Source organism: Elephantulus edwardii, unplaced genomic scaffold (assembly GCF_000299155.1).
Source record: "Elephantulus edwardii isolate Elephantulus edwardi_28Jun2011 unplaced genomic scaffold, EleEdw1.0 scaffold00186, whole genome shotgun sequence".
NCBI lineage: Eukaryota > Metazoa > Chordata > Mammalia > Macroscelidea > Macroscelididae > Elephantulus > Elephantulus edwardii.
Genome location: NW_006399936.1, coordinates 1,428,430 through 1,449,253, shown reverse-complemented (window position 1 = coordinate 1,449,253; position 20,824 = coordinate 1,428,430). Strand labels below are relative to the sequence as shown.

Here is a 20,824-nt window from a genome sequence, read left to right as displayed (position 1 = left end):
GAAGGAAGGGGGTATGAGCCAAGGAATACAGCCTCTGGAAGCTATGGAAGACAAAGGACGATTTTCCCAGGCTGTTGTTGTGCAGTGTCATTGAGTGACTCATAGCAACCCTATGAACTACAGCTCTGAAACCTAACCCCGCCCTTAACCTTAGCCCCTCTGATATGCTAGAGCCCACTGTTAGAGTCATTGTGCTAATCTATCTTCTTGAGGATCTTTTCTTCTTTGGCTGAACCTCCACCTTTCCAAACAACGTCTTTTCCAATGTCTGGCCTCTCTGGACAACATGCTTAAAGCATGTGAGATGAAGTTTCACCATCTTTGCCGCTAATGAGCACTGCGGCTGCACTTCCTCCCAGAGAGCCTTGTTTGTTCTTTGTCAGTCACAGGGTATTAAACACTCTTCTCCAACATAACTCAAAGGTGTCTCTTAATTCTGTCAAACTCATTCACTGTCAGATGCACCGGAGGCAACTGGGAAGACCATGGCAAGCCTCAGGCACACCTTAGTCTTTAAACTGACAGGACTATAGGCTAGATGGCCACTAAGGGTCTCACTGAACTAAAAGGGTTGGCAAGGCTGTTTCTTTTGGATTTTCCCTAAGAATTTAAAAAAAATAATTAGCCTTGCAAACACTTTGAGCTAACTGAGCTCACTTTAGCTCCCTGAGACAAATCTATGGTGAACATCTGGCCTATAGACCTGTCGCATGCTTAATAAGCTTGCTTTGTTAAAAGACACTAAATCCATGGTAACTTGTTGCAGCAATAGAAAACTAGCACAACCACAACATTTAAAATTTTTATCTTCTTTTTATGAACCCCGCTTCACCTCGTCTCTGTTCTCAGATTCTACTTATTTTTTTTCCCCACATCAGACAGGTAATGTACCAATGTCATAACAAGGTTTAAGGCTGGTACATGTAGAAAAGCATGAACATCCAATCAGGCTCATGAACCAGAAAAGGATCTCTACTTCTTACTTTTTAAACCACTAGTTCCTTAATATTTTCCTCTATAAATATCAACTTTTTTTAACAGAAATTCATTTATTCAAAAAGGAAACTTGAAATCAGCACCATAAACTAGACATGGTTATCACTTACCTTACAACGAAAGAAATACAACAAAATCAAAGCAGTACTATTCCGTTCTACCTGTCTATGGCTATAAGTCAAAGTTCTGTCCTCAAGGCCAAGACTTTCTTTTAAAAAGATTATCTCGGGGAGCTCTGGTAGCCTAGTGGCAAGGAGCTGCAACTACAATCCCAGAGGCTCACAGTTCGAATCCACCAGATGCTCTGCCGGGAAAGGAGGGACAATCTCCTCCTGTACCAGTCAGATCTGATTTGATGGTACACACACACACACATTATCTCAGTCATAAAAATCCACATATGGTCTTATATGAAATGTACAGAGTGGTCCAATCTTCAGAGGCAGAAAATAGATAGTTGTTGTTTATCATCAGGTTGGAGCCGACTCATAGTTGACCCTCTGGTACTTTTTCAGAGGCAGTAAATCGAATCGGAGGAGATTGCTCATCCTTCTCCCATGTTGCAGCTGGTGGCCTCGAACTGCATGCCTTTAGGAATGCAGAGTGCAGCTTCTTGCCGCTAGGCCATCAGAGCTCCCTAGAAAATAGATTGGTGGTTGCTAATTAAAAGGGAGGTGCCCTGATGAGGTGTCCACAGGGAGTCGAGGTGCTAACCCAAGGGTGGAGCTGCTGACGGTTTGAATTCACCAGCTGCTCTTTGGAGGAAAAGACTATCTCCGTGGTAGAGGGTCAGCTATGAATAAGGTGGAACTCAATGACAACAGTGAGATGAGAAGAGCTAAAAGGTTGACTGGGCTGATAACCAAAAGGTTGCTGGTTCAAACCCAGCAGCTGCTCCTCATAAACCGTGGCAGTCGATTTCCATAAAGATTCACAGCCTTGGAAACATTATGGGGCAGTTCTACCTTGTCCTGTTGGGTCAACAGAAGTCAGAATCTACCTGGCAGGAAATGAGAACAGTTAACTGGTACAGTCTCTACTGGGGGTGATAAAAATGTTCTAAAATGGATTATGGTGGTGGTTGCACAATTATGTAGCTACACTAAAAATCAATGACTTAAGACACTTTAGATGGGTGAGCTGTATATATAATATAGAAATTATATTTTTTTAAAAAGTAAGGAGGGCGAGCTCTGGTGGCCTAGTGGCAGGAAACTGCACTGCAATCCCAGAGGTGCGCGGTTCAAATCCACCAGATGCTCTGCTGAAGAAGGAGGAACAATCACCTCCTGTACCAGTCAGATCCAATTTGACGGTACACACATAAAAAGAATAAATAAATAAAAATTTTAAAAAATAAAAAAGGGATAAAAAAATAATAAAAAAATTAAAAAATTTTTAAAAAAGTAAAAAAAATAAAAAAGGGAGAAGAAAAAACAAACAAACCAGCAACAACAATTAAAAAAGAATGATTTTTTTAAAAAAAAAGAAATGATATTTCAATAAAACAAAATACATACGTGTGCGAAATCCAATTCTTTTCTCCTTAAGGTAATTAAAGAGGTTCAAAGATCCTTGAACCAGGACTATGACAACCAGGTCTATGACATCTCCTACCCTCTCATGTCCTAGTGGTATCATATCTCAGTCCTATGTAAAAGATTCAGTAGCAAGCACCCAGCAGTCCTGGTGGCAGTCAGGTGCTCTGGTAGAAAAGGCCACGGCAGGAACCCACCAGCCACCTCTAGCTCCATGAAGAGACTTGGCAACCTGCTTCTATGAAGATGCCACCCCACGGGGAAATTCTCCTATCATGTATAGTTGCTATGAGAATCCACTCAATGCCGCAAAATAGTAAGCACGCAATGCTAACTGAAAAAAAAAAATTCCCAGTCAAATGGAAGGTTATATCCCTTCCTGGGTAGCCAGCTGAATACTTCTATACTCGGGAGAATGTCTTTGAGCCTCAATTTTCCTATTATAAAATGAGGATGATAGCATCTGCTTCCCTGAATTCAGCAGAATCGAGTATGAACTGCTTCATACTGGACCCGTAGCGGGTTTTCAGAAGATTGTAGTAAAGATGAGAGGAAATAATGTGAAGGGACTGACACCTAGTAAGTACTTAAGAGTGTGTGTGTCCTGGGGAGCTCTGGTGGCCTAGTGGCAAGGAGCTGCAACTACAATCCCAGAGGCGCACAGTTCGAATCCACCAGATGCTCTGCCGGATTTGACGGTACACGCACATAAAAATAAGAGTGTGTGTCCTCCAGCTGGCTGTGACTCCCAGGAGCCCCACAGGGTTTTCCAGGAAGCGATCACTAGGTCTTTTCTCCAGCCTTGAATTCAAACTGCAAACCTTTCGGATTAGCAATTACCAGTGCTCCTAAATTCTTCATTGGGGCTGGAGCGATTATCTAAAATGGCCTTAGGATTTCCGGAGTAATATTTTAAGAACAGAAGACAGAAACCAAGAGCTAAGGCTTTGAATTATATCCCTGCCCTGCCTAGGCGAAGCTGGCGGGAAAGCCTACCTTTGTTGTTCCAAGGTAACTTTCTCTTTCGAGATGTTTCCTTGTCTGTGTGACAGGGATACAGTGGATCCCAAAGTGTAAGTGATTAGAAGAGGCTGGCAAGCCTCAGTTAGCCCCAGGATCCTCACACCCATTTTACAAGCCGAGAATCGCAGGCCCAGAAAGAGCGAAGGTTCTACACAAGATCAAAATAGGGAGGTCGGAACTCGGCACTCGAGCTGGGGCCGGGCCTGGCCTGGCCGATCTGGTATTCCCCCCGCAGCGCAGAAAAGAGGTTTACTGATGCTGCCCTACACGCACACAAACAAACGCCTGCGGGGTGCACATAAAACGAAATAGAGGTTCAGCTGTCAGCGGGCGGCCGGAGCGCCCAGAGTACCACTTCCGTTCCCAGTGGCGCGAAAGCTCCCGCGCCGGAAGTCCTCCCTCGGCCTCTCTAGGCTGTCAGAGCGCTCTCGGTGGCCTTAACCCTCCTGACCCGCGAGCCACGTTTCCCTCATGGTCTCCCGGGCAGTTCGGAACCTGGTTGCCCTCCTTTGTCTCCTTACTTAGATCCTCATAAGAGGCTGTGGGAAAACAGGCGCTGGTGGGTCCCATTCTACAGACGAGACAACGGAAAGTCCCCAGCAGCTGACCCAGAGGCCACACGCCCCATTCATGTTATTTCATGCCGCGTAACCACCTCTTGACTCCTTCACCAGTTCTGAAAAGAACTCCACAAAAATCTCGACTGGGGTTCTTTCCGATTACAGTAAAAATAATTTTTTTTTTACTGCACCCTCCTAATTTTTCTTCAGTGCATGCAATACAAATGATTTTTTTTTCTTAAAAAAATGAAAGTCTCAAATAGGAATTTTACAAAAAATGTTTACATACAACTACGAGGGAGCTTTCTGGGCAGTTGGTTCATGCTGTTCCTGGTAGGGCTCTAAAGCCAAGTGTGGCGCAAAGAAAAACTACTGGCTCCATTTTTCAGATGAGGCAACTGAAATCTAACAAAAGGGAAGTCACTTGCCCAACATGACTGACTGACTGACTGACTGTACATGTCAGTTGGAATCCCAAACACTTCATTTCTGTGCTGTATCTTTCCCGCCACAGCTGCCTCACAGCACTGACTGGCGGAACAAAAGAAGGGAGGACAGGAGAGAGGCCATTACTAATGAAAAATGAACAGGCAAATGTAACAGAAGTAAGTTACTGTGCTTTGCTCTTATGCCTGTCCTATAGAAGCATCTAGAATTAAAAAGCACAAACAGTGCTGCCTTCACCACTATGTGCAAGAAGACCAGCCAACCCATGTGAGGACTCTCTGAGAGTCGCCTATTCCGATTATAGATACCAGCACTGGGCAAGTAACTTCAGAATGGGATCTGGGCCCACTTGTAAGCCCGATCTGAATTAAAATGCCATTGATCTCCTGAACTCAGTGACATTTTAGGTCTCCAGGACAGAGAGGGTGGAATACTATAGGAAAAATATAACTAGAAAAGAATTAGAGTTTTGTCAGTGGAGAAAGGGGGACATGCTTGCTTTTGTTCCTTCATTTATTAATGAACACCTACTGTTGATCAGGCACTACAAGAAGTTCTAGGAAGACAAATAAATGAGAAGGATGTGACTTTGTTCTGTCAAGGAAGTGAAATATCAAACAAAAAGGGGGTGCTCAGTGACTTATCAAAGGATCTGATCACTGAATCTTCCTGGAGGAAGTGAGATCTAAGTCCAAGGCCTGGAAGAGAAGGAGGCCAGGAAAGGAGAAGGCGAGAGGGTTTCAAGCAGGAGCAGTAAAGGCTAAGGTAGAAACAGCCTGGCCAGCTTTAAGAACTGAAAGAGACGGGAGAAACTGCAAGGATATAGGGCAAGAGAGATGGGCAAGAAGCCAGTAGAGGCACTCTGGTGGCGTAATCCGTATGCAATTTTCAGCGGCTAACCCGAAAGGTACACCTCTCTGGCAGTTTAAATCCACTATGGCCTCCACAGAGAAAAGATGGGCCGTTTCCCCCTGGGTGATGCAATTTACAGCCTTAGAAACTCCATACAGGGTCAGCTATGAGTCAGCTCTGACTCAAGAGCAGTAAGCCTAAGTGAGCTGTCTGCTCTGGGGGCCCTGGTGTCGTAGTGCATAACATACTACACTGCTCGAAGGAAGAAAGACGGGTGGGTATTTTCCTCCGATAAAGATTTATAGTCTCAGAAAGCTGATGGAGTGAGTGTTGGCTATGACTCAGAACGGATTCAACACAGTGAGTTGGGTTTTTTGGGATTGTAGGTTTGGGGCTTTTGTGTTGTTTTTTTATTTTATTTTATCTGCTTGATGGGACAATTGAATGGGCAAAGGTAGACGTGAAAGAGCTTCATGAGGCCATAGTCCTTATAAATGGCTGGAATGAATGGAGTGAACAGAGTCTCCCTTGAACAGTAAGTGAGGAGGCTGCAGACAAAACCAGAGCCGGGAAGGCCTCACACGTCTCACTGAAAAGCTGGAGGAGAGGAGGGTGGTGGAGACTGAAAAGCACAAGCTAAAACCCCAAGGACAGTCCTTTGTTCCCTCTTGTGAGAAACACCCAGTCCCTCAGACCTTCAACTTTGCCTAGTATAGCTGGCTTGGATTTTTATATCATTTTCTTTTAAATGTTTACAACCTGTGGAACACCATGTAAGTCAGGCAAATCCTATCCAAAGGCCAGTGGCTTCCCAACTTTGCAGCCCATTAGCACACTTGATAGACCAGATGCACTTCACACCAGTGAAAATGTGGTGGGAGCCGTGCATCAGTGATTTCAATGTGCAGCAACATTTGGGAACCACTGCCAGAGGCTGAGTAAATCCTTCAGCTTACTACTCAACGCCATGGGGCGCTATGGGAGGTGTTAGGGCCAGAGAGGAGCCCACTGTGGAGCTTAAGGAAGTGTGTGGTCTGAGGTGGGAAGGAGTCCAAGCCTCAGGTGCTGCAGAAGGATCCTACTAGAGTAAACAGCCATTCCAGGTTTGAAGAGTTCCTCAGGACAAGGAAATAAAAGTCAGGAACATCTCAGGTTAGTCTGAGATCCTTCTCCAATCTGACCGAATGATGGGTTTTGTCTTCAAGATACCTGGGGAGCTAAGCCATAGAATTCTCCATTCTACAGTTGCTGGAAAAAGGCTGGTCGCCTCCATTGGCTGCATCACGCAAACATTTTTTTGCCTTGGCAAACTTGTGCAAGAAACTAGAGAAGAGCTTGAACCCACTACTCTCCATGCAGCAGAATGACTCTGCTTAAAACCAACTCTTACCAAATACAACTCCATAAAAAAGGAATAAAATACTGATACAAGCAACATAGGCGAATCTCAAACACATTAGGTTGAGCAAAAGAAGACACAAAGGAGTCATACTGTGTAATTCCATGTATGTGAAATTTGAGGACAGGCTAAGCTAAACTGTGACTTAGAGAAAAGCTGAGCAGTAGCTGGGGAAAGTATTGGCCAGGAGGGGACAGTGGCATTCAGTCCAGCTTGGTACCTTGACAGGGGCTTGTATCACGTAGATACACATGTTTGTTAACACCTCACTGAATTATACAGTCAACATCTGTATACTTTTACTATGTGGTATTTTTATCTCAAGGGAAGAAAAAGAACTATAAACAAATATAGGATGCTAGCTAAGGATGCACGTGCTGAAGTCTGCCACCTAAAAAATAAATAAATAAGATGAATTTGAAAGGTGGATGAATGGATATGAATATTGACAGAGCTGTATCCCCAGGATCAGCACAGAAGCATACAACAAACATCAGTATGAGCAGTATTGATATATATGTGATGAGAATAAATATGTATCAGAGGACTGTTTCCCTGTCCTCATGGAGCTCACAGGAAACAGACACAGACCACAAATGCAAGAGTGATCCCTGAGATCACAGGGAAGGGAGAGGGAGAAAGAAAAAAAAAAAAAGGACGGCAGAGTAGCCCCCCCCACGGGGAATCTGAGATTTCAAAGACAAGGAGGCATCTGACAAATGATATGGGGACAAGAGGGGCACTCTTGGCTAAGCAAACAGCATGAAGAAAGCCCTAGAAGTATGAATCAGCAGAGTGTTGGCAGTTCAAATAACAGCTGTGCAGAGGTTGAGTAGAAGCGGGAAAAATATGACCTCCATCGTGCAGGCACTGAAGGCTTGAATATCTTAACCAGGAGCAGTGAACTAAACAGATTTGGAGTCTGGAGAGATTACTTAGCTTCCAGGTAGAGAACAGACTGAAGATGGGCAACATCCTCATCACAAGCAGGCTGTTAGGACAGTTCTGTTGGCACCAGATGAAGCAGCAAGCCACTAGAGAACAGGGCAGGCTAGACAGCGAGGTAAGAGACACTCAACAGGATGTGGTGGCTTATGAGAACTGGTTGGACAAAGTGGAAAGAACTGATTCTGACCCCTTAGTGTTCCCATCCTGACTAACTCCTGAGATTGACTGTGATGCCATTTAGGAGTATAAAGCGTTGGGGGGCAGGGGAGAGGAGAGGAGGCTGAAGCTCTGGGGGGATATCCTGGTAGAGATGCCAAGCAGGCATTTGGGTCTTTAGGTCTGGAGACTGGAAGCAGAACATGGAGACAGGGTGGGGAACAATCAACTCAGAAGACTGATGTGACCCAGTAAGAGGAGTGTCCTCAAGTAAAAAGAGCTGAGCCAGGACAAAAAGCAGTTCAGGGATCAGGAGGAGAATGACCAAGAATGGCTGGGGCATGGAAAAAGGAAGGATGTGGGAGCTCTGCAGGCCAAAATCCAAGAGCTTGGGAGTAGAGAAATTCCTTAGCAGTGCGGACACTAGCGGATAGCAAGCATGGCAGGCAGATAAACCCAGCGTGCAGTTGTAGAAGGCTTTTATCCTGGCTTTTAACCAGGATACATAATGAGAATAGAGGCAGGCCTGGGCTCACAGCAGACATCTGGAGCCAGTGGCCAAAAGACGGACTGGGTAAGAGTCAACCTCAGCTGCACAGAAATGGACATGTCTGCATGGCCGTGATCTCCCTTCCTGCCTCACTGATTCATGGATCTCTGGCCTTTATCTCAGTACCCTGTATCTTAGAGCCTATAAAATAGGATAACAAGAAAAACATTTATTAAGCATTTACCATGTGCTAAACTAGGGCTCATTTAAACCTCAAAATAGTTTCACCTGGCTGGTTCAACTATCATTTCTATTTTTCAGAAGAGAAAGCTAAGGCACAGCGAGGTTAGATCACTGGCATAAAGGCACACACACAGCAAAAGAATGGAGATGTTAAGATTCAAACCCCAAATCTAAATTCTGAACCTTACCCCTGTACCATTAACCCACACAGGACACTTTCAGAGGGCTGACATTACGTCTTGGGAAAGTTGAACAATAATGAGATAATCTACATTGTGCAGGAATTGGCTGTGAAAACGCATGTGGAAAAAATGCACATGGTAGGTTAAATTATGATCCTCTAAAGACCACTTTGGAAGGAGGAGTGGCATCCACTTCTAGAATAGCTTGCCTCCGGAAACCCTATGAACCTGGAGAGAGGATGAAAGGTACCCAAGCTTGGAGGACTCTCCTTCATAGGGTCACTATGAGTCGCCTGTGACTCGATGGCACTTAACAACAACAACAAAGACCACTACATCCTAAATCCCTGGAATCTATGAATATCAGATGAGACCAGACATATCAAGTGGGACTTTGTGATTAAGGATACTGAGATAAGGAAATTAGCCTTAATTAGCCAGGTGGGCCCAATATAATCAATCACAAGGTGCTTATAAAGAGAGCAAGAGGGTAGAAGAAAGAGAAGGCAGTAATAATAATAAAGACAGAGAGATAGAGACACACACAAATCAATGATTGCAAAACCACCTACCAAATGATGACATGAAGGAAGGGAAGCACAGGGGTTGTGGGGGCCCTGGAAAGGAGAAAGTGACTTGAGCCTGGAGTCAGGGAAGACTTCCTGGCAAAAGCAGCAATTAAACTGAAGACTGGTATAATTCAGTCAAAAGTATGATGCTGGGGTGCAAGGTGGAGGAACAGCTGGGCACAGACAGGCATAGTGCCATTGGCTCTCCAAGAACAGGGACTGGGCTTTCACATCAGTCTCTATGCTGTGTAGGCAAGATGACATCAACAAGAGAGTTGAGTGTTTCCAGGCTCAAAAGTCCTTGGTTCTGCCATCCTGGCCTCTATGTTCTCATGCGTGAAATGGGAATCACAGGCCTAGCTTGTGCCCTCAGCTGTGTCCAGGGGAAAGCTGAGAAGAGAGGTCCTGGGATCCCCAGGGAAGGCGCACTGAAGGTCAGAGGTCAACAGTAAAGGGGAACAGAGCAAGGCTGGGAGAGCACTGGGGAGGACAGTCCTGGCTCAGGCCCCTACTCTGCATCTGACGCATAGTGTGACTACAAGAAGGTCCTCTCAGAATCTCAGTGACCCCATCTGAGAAATGGAGCATGGGACAAAACTGTCACCAAAGACCCTCCCCAGCCCTTTTGGGGAAACAACATGACACAAAATTATAAAAGGGTCTTTATTTGTAAAAAGTCAAAGGGGCCCCTGCAGTGGCAGGATAGGCAGGCAGGCTTCTCAGGGGTCAGGGGCATTTGGGCAGATGCGCTTGAGTGGGGGGGCGCCCTCCGAGTCCTCTGTGTCACCCTGGGCTGCCTCGGGGCCAGGTGGCACTGGCTCAAAGACGGGGTAAGCTTCAGGGGCCTGGAGAGGAAGGGTGGACAGGCATGAGCTCCACCCGAACCCAGGAGTCCAGCCTCCTAGCCTCTGCCTTCTCCAAAGCCTCCACTTCACTCCCCTCCTGGATCCTGGAGTCTAGCCCAGGGCCAGGTACCCAAGCTGCAGCTTAAGTAGGCTCAATAAAAAAACAACAGCATATTCTGGAGAAAGAATGTGCTATTTGGGGAAAATGCATCAACATAATCTGTGTGAGAAAAATCAGAACTTTGTGGGGGACTTTCTTAAGCTCAAGACATTGGTGAAATTGCTAAAGTACCCTTTTTTTTTAAAGGCCCAAGAATCCAGCCTCAAAGCCTTGAGCTATGTTTGTATTCCCCTTCTGCATCCAAAGCTTCCACCTCTTCAAAGACCTGAGAGCCCAGCTTTCTCACCTCAGCTTCCAGCAGTTCCGGGACAGGCTCCTCCTTGGTCAGCATCGGGGGTTCATCGGTGCCTCCTGCTGTTACACCCCCAGGATCTGCAAGGGAAAGTCAACAGACATTCCCTGAGCAGACAGCCACTCTGTGGTGGTAACACAGACCAGTTGGAGAAACACCAGTGAGCACCCATCACATCAGAGGACTTGGGAGAACGAGCCAGACATCCCAAGCTTGGCCAGGATCTATGAGGCAGCGTAGAAGATGGAATGTTTATGTGGGCTCTTGGGTGAATAGGACTTTGTTGGACAAACAGAAGTGTAGCACATTTTGGGCAGAGGGAATTCATGCTTAGAGAGCAGAGAACTGGCTGGGTTTATATCTTAACCTTGGTCAAACTGCCTGATTTTTTAAGTCTCAATTTCTTCATCTGTAAAATGGGGATAACATTCAATTCGACTCATTGCTGTCAAGTTGGAACTGACTCATCACATGGGAAGAGACTGTCCATCTTTCTCTTACAGAGAGCTGGCACTTTTTTTTTATTTTTCTTTCTTTTTTAACGCTTCACGAATTTGCGTGTCATCCTTGCGCAGGGGCCATGCTAATCTTCTCTGTATCGTTCCAATTTTAGTATACGTGCTGCCGAAGCGAGCACAGAGCTGGCACATTTGAACCACTTGCCTTTGGGTTGGCAGTGCAACTCCTTACCCACTAGACCACCAGAGCTCCTAGAATAACAACAGTAGTTTCCATAGGAGAGGGTTGCGAGGATTAAATGAGATAATACAGGTAAAATCTTTAGTGTAATACGTGCTCAGTGAGTATTTGTTAATCATTTTTAGATTAGAACATAGGCCCATGTACCTGGAGAAAAGACATCAGTCAGTTCAAATAGGGTCTCGAATGCCAGCCTGAGGAATCACAGGCCATGGAGAGCCATGACAAGTTTTGAAACAGGGAAATGACCCTGGAAACCTGTTGCTCTGGCAGTTGTGTGGAAGCAACTGGAAGTGGGAAAGTGGGGAGGAGATTGGAGCTGAGTGAGAATGAATGATGGGAAGGCCAGGGGGAGGCCTCTGAAAACCTACCCGCTTGAGGGTCAGCTATGAGTCGGTTCCTACTCAAAAGCACATAAACAGCTCCTATAGGGTTGTTATGAGGATTATAAAAGATAATGCAATGTACATAAATCGTCCAAAATAGGACTTGGCATATGGTAAAAATTTAATAGGTTTTCGTTGTTATCACACTACCTTTGTTAATCACCTCTATTATTACTAAGCAACTGTTTGCTGAGCACCAACTATGTGTCACATAGTGTTCCGAGGCTGATGTAATGAACAACATCCTTATGAACCCAAGCTTCATGAAGCCGATATGAGGTGGAAGTAGGAAGGGAAAGGCATTAACTAATAAAGAGTTAAATTTTCATGAAACTTTAGGTGGTAATTTTATTCTAACAGACTCAGAGAAAGCAAAAGAAAGAGGCAGATGGTAGCGAGAGGTAGAGCAGTAACTTTCCAGAAGTCTGGGAAGGCTTTCCTGAGGAAGGAACAAAAGGAGGAACAGATACGCATGGAAGCTGGTGGGACCAGCTTTGTAGAGGACAGGACTCAACATTGGGAAGGGCTCCTGGGAAACACCTAGTCCTACCTCTCTCTTGTCCCAGCTGTGGGGGCTGAGCCTCTTCTGGGACCCCATCTGGGGGACCTGCAGGCGATTCAGGGCGGCTGGGCTGGGGGGTACCCCCAGGACTGGGCTCGGTGCCCTTTTGCAGGGACCCTTCCGAATGGAAACTTTGGTTGCTGTTCTCATCTGTAGAAGCAAGAAAGCCAGAAGGGTTGGGCTTGAGGCCTCCACGCCCTTACCCCACTCTCCAGTCCCCCAAATCTCAGGATCCCCACATACCATTGAGATCAAGCAGGATGAGAGGCGCACCACCTCGTGGACTGGTGCCCCTGCCCCTCCGCTCGCGGCCTCGGGCTCTCTCTGCATTGCCACCAGCCCGCCTTCGGTCCTGGGGGTTACAGGGGTGAGGATCAGAGCCCCAAGAGCCTTTCTGGTTACCTCTTGCAATCCCCCCACTGTACGTATAAGACAACTGAGGCACAGAGAAGCAAAAAGCCCTGTCTGAGGTAACAGAGGTTGTACGCACTGAGTTGGGTTCAGAATTCTGGGATCTGGAGAAAGAACAAAGGAGGGGGCTGGAATGCCTAATAATTGTTGGCATGTGTCTGGGCTGCAGCCTTTGAGGTCTGGAGGAGGGCGAGAGGTGGAGGCCAGGGCGGGGAGGGGGTGGCCTGAGGTTGGGAGGCGGGGTTCGCTCACCTCCTCCTGTGGGTCTACCACCGGCACCCACTTGAAGATACGAAGGGAAGTGTCGCCCACGGTCACCCAGCGCTTCTCCCTGTGGGAGGATGGAGGGTCGACCAGTTAGCAAAGCCTGGAGGAAGAACTGACCCAAGGTGGATGCGTCTGGGAGGTAGGAGAGGCACACGAGGGAAGAAGCAGTTTTACTAAAGAGACACAGGAAGAGAAAGAGAACCCCCTAGACTCCAAGAAATAGGTGGGAGTCCATCTAAGCATACAGCATGGCTTCAGGCCATACAACCCACTGCCCCATTGATTCCAATGCATAGCAACTCTGGAAAGACAGAGCAGAGCTGCCCCGTAGGGTTTCTGAGGCTGTAAATCTTCACAGAAACAAGACTGCCACATTTTTCTCCCGCCTTCAGGTCGGATCTCTGCAAAACCCGGGGCATTCATGGGGGCACAGTTCTGAGCCTGAAGGGAAGGAAGATCCTGGGGCGCACTTGGGAGGAGGGTTCACAACTTTAGGGGGAGGGGCAGATAATGGGATCTCACGAGGGAGGGCACACGGCGGGAGTCCACCAAGGTAAGGGGGCCAGAATCCTGTCAATCCGGGGCTCAGCTGAGGCGCACGCCTAACATCTGGGGGCCACAGCTGGCAAGGGAAGGGTAGGCGCATTTGGGGGCAGTGGCCCCACCATGTCCCGTCCCCGCCCCTGCCGCAGCACTCACCATCTCCGGACCTTCTCGATGGTCGCCATCACCTTCTTGATGTCATCCTTAGCCCGGCTCCGGGTCTCGGCCCGCACGGTCCGGCCGGCCATGCTGGCGGGGTTGGGGCCGAGGCCGGACCCGTGGCGGGGCCGCCTCCGGTCTGGCGGGCTTCGGCTCGGCGCCAGGCGGGGGCTCCGCTCTCCCGATCAGCCGTCCTCCGGGGGCTGGCCGCGCCCTCCCTCGCTCCCTAACGCCGCCGCGAGTCCCCGCCCCGCTTCCTGCCTCCGCGCCCCGCCCCGGCCCTTCCCCGGAGCCGTAGGGCGGCGTGGCCGAGCCCAACCGAGGTCTGGCAGCCCGGCCGGCCCCGCCCCGCCCCGGGCCCGCCCCCTCGGGGTGTCCGGACGCGCAGCGCCCCCTGTCCACCGCCGAGGGGAAGACTTCGGAGAGGCGTACGGCCGAGGCGTACGGCCGATGCGCGCGGCCGCCAGGGACCACGTGCACACCGGGGATGAGCGCTGTGCAGACCGTGTCGGGTGTGCGTCCCCAGTGCGGGGCCGTCCCTAAAATACTGGATCGTGGAGTGTGTGTATTTATGCACACACACACACACACACACACACACACACACACACACACACAGAGTCTCATTCTACTCTGCCCTCCTCATCCATCCATTTATCCATTCATTCAACAGTCTCCGTGTCAGGCACTGCCAATATGAGTGGGTCTCCACCCACGGAATGACTAAAATGAAAATGACGATGATGCCAAATACAAGCAAGGCGGCAGAGAAATTGAAACTCTCTGGCCATTTTCTAGCGATGTGGAACATATGAGGACCTTATCCAGCAGTTATGATCATAAATCATCAACATCCAACACAATGCACAGATGTGAGCACCTAGAAACGTGTACTAGAACATTTGTGTTGTAGTTGTGTGCCATTAAGTCGGACCGATTTCTATCTGACCTTCAAGGAGGATTTTCAGAGACAGTAAATTCCACAGGAGATTGACTATCTTTCTCCTTCCCTTGAGCTGCTTCGAATAGCATGCCTTTGGGTTGGCAGCACAACTCCTTACCACTAACTACAAGAGCTCCCCAGCGCTGTCATTCATGACAGCCCTAAGCTGGAAGCAACCCAAATGCTTATCAACAAGAGATGGAAAATGAAATCTAGCCAATTTACACCATGAATACAACAGTGAGAAGGGCAGAACCCTGCTACACCCAACCACAAGGACAAGTTTCATGATCAAAATCTTGAATGGAAGGAAGCCAGACCCAAGGTTCCACTTATATGAAGTTTAAAAGAAAAACAAAATGAATGTATGATGTGAGAAGACAGGATTGTGATCCCCTTAGGGGAATACTGACTGAGAGTGACTGGAACGTGTGGCACCAAATTGATCCTGTTATATTACTTGATATGTTGCTGGTTCCCATAACATGATATAGCATGATTACTCTGTGGAAAGTCACCAAGCTATATGTCTTGTATGACATGTTGCTTGGTAGACTTACTTTTCTGTGTGTACAGTCTACTTCAATAAAAAGTTTTAAAAAGATTGTATTTTTCTTTATCTTATTGGAGGCTGTGCTAGTATGCAGAGACACACCCACACACCAGCATGACACACACACAAAACCACTGCCCTCAGGTCAATTCCAATTAATACCCCCCTCCTTCCATAGCACTAGGCCATCAAAGCTCCTCAGTCTCGATTGAACAATGTCTACATTTGGGTTGTACTATGTATGTCTGTTTCAGAGGTGTGTCTGTGCTGTTATGTGACGATGTTCTGAGAAGTAAAGGTATAGCCACGCGGTTATAAGGGCATTTCTGGAGATCAGTGAGGCAGACTCTCAACTTTCTTACATCCAGCTATTCTGCCTTGAACAAGTCACTAACTTCTCTGTACTTCTATTTCCTTATCTGTACAATGGAGATGATATTGCCTATATTTTGGAGGAGCTCTGCTCTCTTTAAGGAGTTGCACTGCTAACACAGTTCTATGTCTTTCTAGCAGTTCAAATCCACAACTGCTACTTGGGAGAAAGATGGACATTCAGAAACACAATGAAGGGTCAGTTATGAGCTGATTCTGACTTGATGGCAATGAGTTTTCTAGTCTACCTTGTTAGGTTGTAATAAGCATTAAATTACTATATAAATAAATGTATAGCTCTTAGAATAGAGAGCTGTTAGGGCTGGAGCTGCTCTCCCTCTCTTTCCCCAGAACAGGCACAGAAATGATCAAAGCAGCAGCTATAACTCTGTTTAATCTCTATTAAGGCTGCAAAACTATTTCACTTCCCTTGCCCAGGAATAACTATCTATAACCCCCAACCTGCTCCTTTATCTTGTTGCAAGCTCCTGCACACCTCCTCACTCCCCAATTTCCTTGTAAGACAATATGAAACTCCACTCTAAGTTGCTGCTGGTCTCTACCTTAGAGTCAGCCTGGCAGTTTCTCCTCAATAAACTGTCTTGGCCTGAAGTGGATTCTTTCCTTCCTTGGCAATCTTACAAGAGGCCTGAACATAATTTGCCTCAATAAATATTAGCTTTGAATAGAGTCCGGTCTCAATTTAACCCTCTTTCAGTTCATCCCTCATTTCTTTATTCTGGCAGTTATCTGTGCATGTCAGTTTCCTCACAGACACAGTCATTTTTGCTTTGGTGGCGTAGTGGGTAAGAAGTTGTGCTGCCAACCCGCGCGCAGGTTTCAAATCCTGCTTCTTGGTATATAGATAGACAGTCTCCTCCCACAGGATTTATAGCCTCTGCAAACCCACTAGAGGATGATCAGCTATGATTCTTTCAACTCAATGGCACATAAGAACAACAACAAAGATGGTCTTTCCCTTGAGACTGTGAGCTCCTCAGGGGGTGTATAGATCCCCAGCTCTACACATCTCTGTGTCCTAGGACTCAGAGCAAAACAGGTGCTCTGGAACCCTCTGGGGATAAGTGTGAGCAGATGCCTGTTTCTATGTGCACAGCCAAGTTAGTGAGGTCTATTTATGTGTGGATGTGATGTCTTTCACTGAAGATCGTTCTTATGTGAAAATGAGTGCATTCAGTAAATGTGTGTGTCTATGTGTTTGCTGCCATTGGCTCTAGTTAATATCAGTGGGACAAGGAGGTTGTGCTGACCAAGTGGAAAACGTCTCAGATACAGGCTTATGTCTCGGTAAGTGCAGCCACAAGCCCCAGACATCCCATCTCAAGAGGAAATGCCTGAGCATCTTGTTAGATCCTGTCCTCTTAACCCCCAGACTTTTCTTCTTTCCTAATCCCCATCACCAGACCCTGAACCAAGTCAGTGCCTGAACCTCTTCATCTTGGAAGGACTCAGGGCTGCTTCTCATGGATCAACACCCTCAGATCCAGACCCAAACTCAAACACACTGAGATAATAAGCTGCCTCCCCATTTCAAGTCCTTTGCTGGGTTAGGCCTCCCAGGCTGAGAGCTTAGCTCAGAGCCAAAGAATCTCTTCTGGGAGGGAGAGGGAGGCAGCGGGTGTTTGGGGTCTGGGCCCTGATTGGCTGCTCCCGAGTCACGCCCCTGCCCCATGCCCCTTCTCCTCCCTCTGAAGGGGGGCGTGGAGGGAACCGGGATCACCCCAGGGCCAGCATGAGCCGGAGGGAGGGAAATCTGGGTAAGGGGCTTGAAGGGGCGGATGCTGGGTCACGGAGGGGAGCAGCAGTCAGAAAAGTCTGGGAGGTAGGCTCAGGGTCCCTGCGACCCCAGGTTCTGGGAGGGCGGAGGAGGGGCCCGTGCACAGGAGCTTACCCTGGTGTCAGGTAACGAGCCGGGTGAGTTTTGGGAAGGGAACCAGCGCTAGAGTTCCGAAGAGACAGGGGCTGAACTTTCAGGGACTTGAGCTCAGAGACCAGACAAGCGGTTCGAGACCACCTTGGGGAAGGACTAGAGTCGCGGCCGGAGTCTGGACGCCTGAGTCCACTCAGTCTCGGGTTAAAAAAAAGAAAAAAATTTAAAAAAAAAAAATCAAGAGCCTCAGCAAATAATTAGAGCTTAGGGCCAGAAGAAAGAGTAGAGTTGAAGAAGAAAGTCTGTGGGCCCCAGGAGAAAGATAGGGAAAAGAGAAGATGAAAGTCGAGGCAACTGCGGACCGGTACATGCAGTGGGAAAATCGGGGGGGGCGGAGTGCCAGCGGAGGTGCCGGTCGTTCGCGGACTACATCTCCCAGCATGCATGTAGTTATGCGCTGTGCATCTTGGGAAATGTAGTCCTTTTATTGGCGAGCCACCCTATAGCTAGTGTCCCTGAGGACAAGTCACGGATTCCCTGATGCCACCCAAGGCCCATCTCAGTACCGTGCATTAAAAAGGCATTTAAAAGTAAGTGGGACTTGGAAAATTAAGGGTTTGTTCCTTATAGGTCCATTTCCACTGGAAACGCTGTGCTTCAAAGATGTAAAATCTCACCCGTGCTTACTAAAGTACAGAATATATCAGTCTTGTCCTCTCAGGGGTTCCAGACGGAGACAGATATACCTAAATAATTATAATCTACTATTAAAAGAGAAACCTTGGATGATTGAGCACGTGTTGAAAGGAGAAGTTAGTGTGAGAGACCGGTGAATCTGGAGACTACATTGAGGGGACAGTATTTTTTTATTTGGCCTTAATATGATTTCACAAACAATTTGGACACAGGAAACATATTTCCAGTACGGCAACTGCTTCGAAAGGGTCTAGGGCCTCACCTGACATGGAGCAGACTCTGATTGGCTTAAATGAGAAAATTCAGAGCAGGACTGTTGGGTCCAGGAAGGAAGGACTAGCTTCAAAGAGGTCAGGGAGACAGATTTGGGCTAACTTTATTCTTCCCCCCTTTCCCACCAGAAGACCCCCAGGTTGACTCTTCAATTTCACTCCTTCCTCACCTGGAGGCCAAGATACGTCAGACTCACAGTCTTGCTCACCTCCTCACCAAATATGCTGAGCAGCTGTTCCAGGAATATGTGAGTGGGGCTGAAGATGGAGGATGTTTGGGGACCCTGGAACCTTGGGAATTATGGGAAAGCAGAGATCACAGGAGTCTCAGCCCACCCATATTCTCAACTTCCTTTCCCAGTGACCATGTGTGGAGTCTAAGAAGGGCAATAATTTGTCCCTGGCCAAACAACAAATTAGAGGAGGTTCTTATCTGTGTTCTGAATATCCTCCTGTCTTCTTCACCTTGAAATCTTCATCCTCAGAGCTCTAAGCCAAAGACTACCTGAAAGTGTGAAGAGATTATGGTTTGAGGGTGAGAAAGAGCAGAGCTTTAAACTGGTTCTTCCCACTTCAGTCATACCAACAAAGTGAAACTGGAACGGATCCACATTTGCAAAATATAAGCAAAACAGAAGGAGAACTGGAATAGGAAAAACTTATACATAGATTAAAATTTGAAAACTTAATCTCTCTTCTAAAAGCAAGAATGACATTTGCGTTGCATAGGAAACAAATCTCTTGATCAACAGAGTTGGGAACAATAATGCCCTGCTCAATGACAATCACCAGCCCACAACGTGTTGAAAATATGTTGCTCTCCAACATCCCAGCAATAATCCAGTCTTATGCATGGAGACCTGAAGGACTCATTATGCCTTTCTGAGTCTCTCAATGCAGGGCTTTGATCTGTAATTTCCCCCATTTCTATTACCCCACTTCACCCAAATTTTAAAAATGCAGGTCTATTCCAATTTCATTTGTCAGTTATGACTAAACCAGTTCAAAGCACTGAGGAGAATAAAAAGCAATTCTGATCTCATTGCCTCACCTCTTTGGCCTTCTTAGCTGTAAAAAAAGAGATGATTGAACAAAATCAGCTGTGAACTCTTAGCTGACATATTCAGAGGGGCTAATAATGGTTTCAGTTAGGGGCAAAAATTTCATCTCAAGACATAGGAATCTGCCAATATCTTTGGTTGGGCAAAAGGCTTTGCCCAATGAGAAAAGATTACTCACTGAACGACTGTTACTTGCCAGGTGCCCTAGGGTAGGGAGGATAGGAGAGAGGAGTGTCCCAGCACTGTCATGTCAAAGTCCCTTAATGTATTAGAAGATAAGGTTTGGAATCAGACCAAGACCTACCAACTGGCTGACCATTACATTGGTTATGGTAACAACATTAAAATAACACTGCAATAGTTTTGAGATAAAAGCGAATCCTGCCAGTTTTAGCGTATATTCCAGCTCTGCCACTTACTAGATGGATGACCAAGTCACTGTACCTCTTCTGCCCAGTTTCCTTCATTTATAGAGTCATTGCCATCCCACTAATTTTGAGGAAATTTTGAAATAATATGTGTAAAGCAACAATGCGCAATGCCTGAGCTGGAGCCAAGAGGTAAGGAGAGGATAAGTGTTAATAGCTACAGATCCTTTTACCTTTATCTTTCATTTGATCATTCATATGAGTCATTAATATGAATGAATAACTGAGAGTTAATAATGTGAATGAACTCATGTCAAGCTTATGCACGGAATCTCTGAGGTAAAGTAGAAGAGTGAAATATACTTTATCTCTGCACCATCAGATGGTTCTCCAGAGACCCCCATTAAGAAGGCAGGACAGGTAACTATCCCCTCTTTACAGTGTCCCATTTCACCGATAAGACTGAGGCTTAGAGAAGGGAAATAAGTAGTTTTTGCCGCAAGCTGCACAGTAACTGAGTTGAACCCTGGCCTGTAGGGTAACATTACTGAAAGACTAATATTTATTAACCAGAACCCATCTTAAATGCGTACATCCCTAGGTGGGCTCAAACCACCAACCTTTTCCTCTGACAGCCAAACTCACTAACCAATTACACCACGTGTCACATTGCCCTCATCCATTGTAGAGACAAGGAAACGCACTGGTGTAAAGCTTACATTGGGATTTTGCTGCTTTGTATTCTCTCTTGTGAGATGAGGGAACTGTGACCCCGGGAAGGGTGGAGGGCCAACGAGGAGGAGCGCCCCCAGGCTGGGCACCCCGCTGACCCGCCGGCCCTGTCTTCCCAGGTGCAGCACCAGGGAGACCCCTTCGGGCTGCCGGGCTTCTCGCCGCCGCGCCTGCCGGTGGCCGGTCTGAGCGCCCCGGCGCCGAGCCACGCGGGGCTGCCCGCGCCCGAGCGGCTACGCCTGGACGCT

The 20,824-nt window shown here is 47.1% G+C and overlaps 2 protein-coding genes across 3 annotated transcripts in view; one reads left to right on the top strand and one right to left on the bottom strand.

Annotated features, from left to right (window-relative positions):
• BCL7C (B-cell CLL/lymphoma 7C) overlaps window positions 1-14,099 on the bottom strand; it is a 30,869-nt gene extending 16,770 nt beyond the window's left edge. Inside the window, exons 1-6 of one of the 2 annotated variants that reach the window (XM_006896513.1) lie at window positions 13,686-14,099; window positions 12,972-13,050; window positions 12,552-12,660; window positions 12,297-12,458; window positions 10,656-10,741; window positions 10,057-10,248 (exon numbers count right to left, since the gene is read on the bottom strand). In XM_006896513.1, the coding sequence (XP_006896575.1) occupies window positions 10,123-10,248; window positions 10,656-10,741; window positions 12,297-12,458; window positions 12,552-12,660; window positions 12,972-13,050; window positions 13,686-13,777 (654 nt within the window). In that variant the 5' untranslated portion in view covers window positions 13,778-14,099 and the 3' untranslated portion in view covers window positions 10,057-10,122. Of the gene's footprint in view, window positions 1-10,056; window positions 10,249-10,655; window positions 10,742-12,296; window positions 12,459-12,551; window positions 12,661-12,971; window positions 13,051-13,685 lie in introns of those variants that run through there. The other variant, XM_006896512.1, reaches the window with a different exon arrangement.
• Window positions 14,100-17,309: 3,210 nt separating this feature from the next.
• Window positions 17,310-20,824, top strand: part of CTF1 (cardiotrophin 1) — a 3,839-nt gene continuing 324 nt past the window's right edge. The window contains exons 1-3 of the mRNA XM_006896603.1: window positions 17,310-17,334; window positions 18,545-18,663; window positions 20,696-20,821. Coding sequence (XP_006896665.1) covers window positions 17,310-17,334; window positions 18,545-18,663; window positions 20,696-20,821 — 270 coding nt within the window. The remainder of the gene's footprint in view (window positions 17,335-18,544; window positions 18,664-20,695; window positions 20,822-20,824) is intronic.